General features: G+C 44.8%; 1 protein-coding gene across 1 annotated transcript in view; it reads right to left on the bottom strand.

The window, feature by feature from the left end:
- Positions 1-2,157: 2,157 nt before the first annotated feature.
- Positions 2,158-6,668, bottom strand: part of ARPP21 (cAMP regulated phosphoprotein 21) — a 114,771-nt gene continuing 110,260 nt past the window's right edge. The window contains exons 19-20 of the mRNA XM_047875256.1: positions 3,978-4,126; positions 2,158-2,869 (exon numbers count right to left, since the gene is read on the bottom strand). Of these exons, the coding sequence (XP_047731212.1) occupies positions 2,612-2,869; positions 3,978-4,126 (407 nt within the window). The 3' untranslated portion in view covers positions 2,158-2,611. The remainder of the gene's footprint in view (positions 2,870-3,977; positions 4,127-6,668) is intronic.

The raw sequence follows: 6,668 nt of genomic DNA, 5'->3' as shown, positions 1-6,668 counted from the left end.
AGTTAAGCATAACAGAAGATTCGGAATAATGTAATGCTGGGCGTCTATATTTAGGATTCATCAATTCTTTAGCGAAGAAGGCTCAGCCTGAAACAGTATACAAAGGGCTTTATGCAGGAAAAGTCAAGTGTCTAAGTAGGAAGGAGTGTGGCATGTTTGGGGGGAGGGCAGCCCAAGAGAGAGAAGGCCTGTCTTTACCACAAGCATGATGGTGGTTTCAAATCCACGGGAAAGAAGGCTCGGTCATGCTAGGAATCATTAAAGAAAAGATGAAAATGTCTCAGATTTCCATGAAAAGAAGATAAACCTTGAGACTCGTATTTGGATACTTGATCTGGTATCGCCTCCAAGATGAGAAAGCTAAATGGAGACTGTATTTCTAAAGGGAATCTCTGTTGGTCAGGCCCCCTCCTTCCATTAGGGGAAGGTATTAATTGGGCAAACACATCGCTCCCTCTCAGACCAGCGGCTGGTTTAATAGCGACTCAGCCTGTTGGTTTAATGACTCAATTAAAAAAAAAATGCAACATCCTCTTTTTATAACGTTTTTCACGTGTAAGGCTTCTTTACGACGAAGAGATCCAGGAGACTGAGATTTGGGTAAATGGGACAGACGTCACAGGGAATGAAGCTAGTGACAGTGTGTGTAGAAGCCTCCCTTTGAAGGGAAAAAGAAAATGATACTACAACATTAAGAAATGGTAATCCTTGTAGCACCTGTGTGGCTCTCGTGGCTGGGCATCTGACTCTTGATTTCGGCTCAGGCCATGATCTCATGCTTTACGGGCTCCAAGCTGTCAGCGTGGGATTCTCTCTCTCCCTCTCTCTCTGCCCCTCCCTCTCGCTCTCGCGCGCTCTCTCTCAACGAAATAACGAAAAAAAAAAAACTTTAAAAAAATTCTAGCTAGGTAGGCGTTTTGGGTAATTTTTTTATATTTAAGTTTTAGTTAACGAGTGCACTATGGGTTTCAGGAGTGGAATTCAATGATTCATCACCCACATACAACACCCAGTGCTCATCACAAGTGCCCTCCTTAGTACCCATCACCCATCTGGCCCATCTCCCCCCCACCTCCCTCCATCACCCCCCAGTTTGTTCTCTATCATTAAGAGTCTCTTGTGGTTTGTTTCCCTCCACTTTCCCAGGTAGAGTTTTTAACTAGTAGCTTAACTCAACCGCCAACTCATCAACACGAAAATGGAAAGGTCTAATGTAGAGCAGGCGATAATAGGAAAAACAGGGGGGATTATCCAGATATGCTTTCCATATCCCTCTCATTGGCAATACTGGTTTTTAGGCAGAGAGTATAAAAGAGATAACTATTAATCATTGTACTGTGATAGCAAAGTGAAAGCTGTGAGGTGATATTCCTCCAATAAATACGTCCCAGAAGGGCCAACGCTGATATTTGATGTTATTATTTTTCGAAGGTTGTCATAAATCAATCTCACCCGCAGAATCTACAGGGGATTAAATACACATTTTAGGATTAGATAGAAACAGCCTTCTTCTAAATGTTTTTCCCCCCGAATGTTTTAAGTCTTTGTGACTAAACGCTTGTTCTGTTTTACCTTCTTTTCAATTACTAGGATAAACATTAGCACCTTTTGCATTATTGACTTGCCCTCAAAACTAATGGCACTTTTCACTGTATGGCCCAATGTAACTGATAGAATCAGACCATGCCTCTTCTGATTTCCCTCTAAAGAAAGAAATCTTGTTTTCCAGGTAGCATGTGGAACTCAAAGAAGATGGAATGGGGTTTGGTATGGCGTATCCCTAAAATTAAAATCAGGGTATACGTTTCAAAAATGTGAAATGTCACTGAATGGACGAGGTGGAAGCAATCTTATTCCCAGGACCCCTGTCGTATCAGGACAAGAAACTGCAATTGGTTAGGTGTTTGCCTACCACGTCTCCCAACGTGATGCCGATTCATTCACAAATACCCGGAACACCTTTACCCTGCATGGTGCATGCAACAGTGTTCCCAGGGGACAACGGTGACACATAAGCGAACACATATTGGAACAGAGAGTGAACCAAACTGGTGGTAAAAACATGACCTTCCTCCATAAGGTCAAATAGTTTTATTTTGATTAAACACTACAATACAGTATATATCCATTAAAAAAAAAAGAAAAGAAAACTCTATAGCGTATATAAATTATTCCTTCCATTCATCAATTCTTCTCTTTCCCGTTACGGCTTTGGTACGATGTGATTTCGGTATATGATCTTTCAATACTTTTAGCATCACAAACTCAACACAAAGTACAAAACTAATAATCCAAATGAGGGATATTATCATCTACACAGTGGTGTTCAGTGGTAGGAGAAAATCTTACCTTGATGAAATCATGTCACTAGCTAAGCTACAAAGGCGTACCTAGCAGACATGACAGAAATATGCACCATTGACCAGCTAATGTGTGTATCAGTCTTTGTGTGTGTGTGTGTGTGTGTGTGTGTGTGTGTGTTTACAGAATACCAGCAGCGATCGTTTGGGTGTTGAGTGAATACATTAAGTCCTCAGCCAGCGTCCCACCTTTGCTCATCTTGCCTCAGCGGCCACGAGCGATCTGGAGACACGTACCGCAGCCACAGTGCTCAGAATTTGACCTGCCACCCAGTGTGGCTCACACTTGCACAGTTTGTCCTGCAGCTAGCCGACATCACGGGGACAGTGCTGGAGGGGCAGTGTGGACCGATCAGCCTCAGGTTGTTCTGAGGGGTCGGCGGTGTGACGTTACAGTAGACAGGCATTCCAGTGGCCTGGAGTGACCCTTGACCTGCCTGGTCAGGTAGCAAGATTGGCTGTTGGTATGACTGCTGGGGAAGTCCTTGAGAGCCCTGGGTCATTGGCACCTGGAGGAAGACACAAGAGAGAGCCCTTCGTGAAGAGGTTGTGCCTGCGGGTCCGGTAAGCCACTGTGGTGTCACAAAACATACTCAAGCATTTGGGTGAGACCTAACTGGTCACCTATCCCGGACGGACCTCTTGTCAGCTGTTTTACATCGGGCAAGTCGCTTAGCGTCTCCGGTTCCCTGGACCATGGGCATAATGACACCTGCTCACAGGGTTCCTGAAAACCTTGCGGGGATGATGTACCGTGCGGGGACCCTCCCGGGACTACGGTTTGGATCTCCTGCTCTGGATTTCGCTCAGTGGGGAAAGCCGCATTCCCACTCTGGTTTTGGCAGACAAAGTGGCCTGGAATCATCTACAGCAACAGGGACCTACCTCACTCTCAGCCTGCAGCTTTAGAAGCCATGGAGCTGGAGGGAGAACCTGATGCAATGTGAATAAGGATTGTCAGCTAGGAGGGCCGAGGACAGACTTTTTATTTTGCTTTGGCTTGCTTGCTTGTTTGTTTGTTCGTTTTAGGGCCAGACGTGGCTGGTGCGGTTAAATTTAACGATCGGAGCATTTCAATAACCCTTCAGAGTATTTCGGGATGTCAGTCCCCAAAGGGTGTGCGACATTTTTTAAATACCCGGGATGGGTTTAGTGAAGAAAATGCAGTTGGTAGGCCCTCTACATGCCCTTTGAATAAATCTGAGCTGCCGAGTCTCCTTTAAATTAAAACTGTCGTGACATGAAATTTTGGAGGCTGTGTACTAAAAATGCACGGAAGCTTGTCATGAAGGCTTTTCCCCAATAGGCAAAATCTCAATGGACTACCCAAAGGTCTTCGTGAATATCACTTTAGACTACAGCATCTTCTTCTGCGAATAGAAGTTTATAGAGTTTAAATACCTTTTTAGCAGGACATTCAGAAGCCACGGTAGTAAGAGAAGCATGCGTGTCCCGTTTTCTGCTCTTCTGTTAATCTTAATTCAAAGTCAACCATCGACAGGAGCTGGGCACGGCACCCCCCACCCTGCTGACCATCCATTATGGGGCGGACTCACAGCCTCTACTTTGGCAAGCTCTACTTTATAAACCACGATCTTCCAAGCTGTTGATGTGCACCTGATAAGAAGACATTGTTGGGTAGGAGACCATCACGCCTTGCACCGGATTCCCCGGTTGGTTGCTCATCACGTTCTGACTCTGGGAAGGCTGCTGCACTCCTATGAGGCCTTGGAACCCCTGTTGACCAGACAGGACTGGCTGGTAACCTGCCAAGAAAAACCACCTTTTGAACAGGCTGTGCCAGCAAGAACACAAATGAGATTTCATGGGGGTAAAAGCACTTGTTCGCAAAACCTTCAGACATCCCAATCTCCCCAGCAGCGGGGTGTTGTCTAAATACTTATTTCCTAGGAATGCGTCTTATTGCTCTAAGAGGAGACAAGAGTACGATGCCAAAAAAATTCACTGATATTTACATCTCCGGGCGGAATGGTCCGGCGAACACGACGTGACAGTGGTCAATTTTTTTTACGGCACAAAGACAGGAACCTCTATTGGTATCACCGGGCCTCTGATATCTGTGGTTTGCTTCGTTTCAATGATATTCGGAGTATTTGTAAATTATCAAGTGCTTTTTTTTTTTCCTAATTAAATGGACTCATTCTCTTACTATCTCACCTTTCAGCACAAACTCATTTCACCCAGTGATCATCAAACTGCCTGTTAAATTTTTATTTTCCATGCCCTAGTGAACAAAATGATTCACTACTCTGACTAATTCAACGTCCACTGCCATAGACAAAAGGCAGCAACTGGAGAAAGATACGGCATGCTTTTTATTCTGTTTCAACGCCGGCTCCCCGGAGAATATTCTGGTAAAGCACTCCAATAAGTGACCACGTATGTTAATAATACGGAATACAGAACTTAAAAAAAATGTCTCTGTTGTGTCCTTGTGAGTGGGTCAGTTGCTTGGGTTTCTTTTCTTTTCTTTTTGAAGTGTATCACAATTTAAATCTTGCAATCATTTTAATCCCCACCACAAGTGGTTTCAAATGCATTCTCTTTCTTTTTTCAAGCTTTTATTTATTTATTTTGAGAGAGCGAGAGCAGGGGAGAGGCAGAGAGAGAGAGAGAGAGGGAGAGAGAGGATCCCAAGCAGGCTCCATACTCTCAGCGCAGAGCCCGACGTGGGGCTCAAAGTCACGAACCGTGAGATCGTGACCTGAGCCGAGAGCAAGGGTGGGCTGCTTAACCGACTGAGCCACCCAGGCGCCCCTAAATTGCATTCTCAAAGGAAGGGAACGGTTCTTATATAATTCCTGGGAAGAAGGTTCTGATTTAGGTCAAAATGATGTGGTAGAAAAATAAAACAGATTCACTTCGTGACGTAAAGTAAGGTCTTTCCGGAGCTTCTACTACAAACCATACTGACTACTCTAGAGAAAGTCCATCCGCTGCCTTAACACAATTCTCTGAGAGAAAAATCTTTAAGATCTTAGATTGTTTTAAAACACAAACTCTAAGCTATGTTTTACAACCAGATTTTAAGAATCGAAACAATCAATATGCATTGTTAATTAATAACCTGCATTTCGAGCGCATGTGAGAGTTTTAACTTTATATGGAGGACAGGTAAAATTGTATTATAGTCTTTGCAGGGGGCAACATCTTGCTCTCCTTTGGCCTACATATAATTGCCTTCACTCATCACAGAGATACTGTGGACACAATGGCTTGTGAATAGTCCCTGAGTTGGGAGATCAGCTCCATTGGTCACACAAGCTGTCTTCAGTCTGGAACACCTGAGAACAACAAGTCTGGGGAAAAGCCAAGCTGGGAGGCCTGCCCTGTGCTGGCCGCTGAGGGGGCCAAGTGTGGACTTTCGAAAACCACCCTTCGATCTTCGTCTCCCATTGCTTTACCTTCACATTTGTCACCCTCCTTCAGCTTCAAAGTGGTTTGAGCCTGCTATTTTAAGTTTTTGTAAGGACGTCACATATTAAGGACATAATTAAGAGTCACGACCATCTTCCCTCCGACTACTTTGTGCCCACAGTCAAAGCCTTCCCTGGACGTGCTCTGCAGGCCTACGTAAGACTAAGAACATCGGCTCACGGGCTGCGTTCCTGGAAGGTTTACAGGTCATACAAAAAAGGAAACCCCAGCACACTCGGGAATAAGAAATCGGGACACAGGCCACGTGACGGCCCTCACTATCTCCCAGAATGCCTCGTCTGCAGAGGCACTTGGGAGAAATTTATTTTAACACTGCAGACATACCTTGTTTCTTGGGGCTTTGCTTTAACACGCTTCGCGGATACTGTATTTTCTACAGATCGAAGGTGTGCGGCAACCTTCCGATGAGTCTGTTGGTGCCATTGCCACAACAGCGTTCGCTCCCTTTCGTCTGTGTGCTACAGTTTGGGGTTTCTCACAGCATTTCAAAGCTTTTCATTATTATGTTTGTCATGGTGGTCTGTGATCAGCGACCAGTGACTGCAACTTGCGCAAACCTCAGATGATGGCCAGCCCATTTCGGCAGGAAGTATGTTTTAATTAAGGTACGCACGTTGCGTTTTTAGACTTAAGGCTATGCTACACTTACTAGACTACAGTACAATGTAAACATGAGTCTCACATGCACCGGGAAGGCAAAAAAACTTCGTTTGACTCGCTTTATTACAATAGTCACTTGGTTGCGGTGGTCTGGACCCGAACCCGTCACACCTCTGGGGAATGCCTCGCCTTGCAAACAGTCGTGGTCTATTATTTACCTTGCCTAGATAGTCCACTCTAATGCGTATA

This window comes from Prionailurus viverrinus, chromosome C2, assembly GCF_022837055.1.
Source record: "Prionailurus viverrinus isolate Anna chromosome C2, UM_Priviv_1.0, whole genome shotgun sequence".
Classification (NCBI taxonomy): Eukaryota; Metazoa; Chordata; class Mammalia; order Carnivora; family Felidae; genus Prionailurus; species Prionailurus viverrinus.
This window is presented reverse-complemented; position numbering and strand designations above follow the sequence as displayed.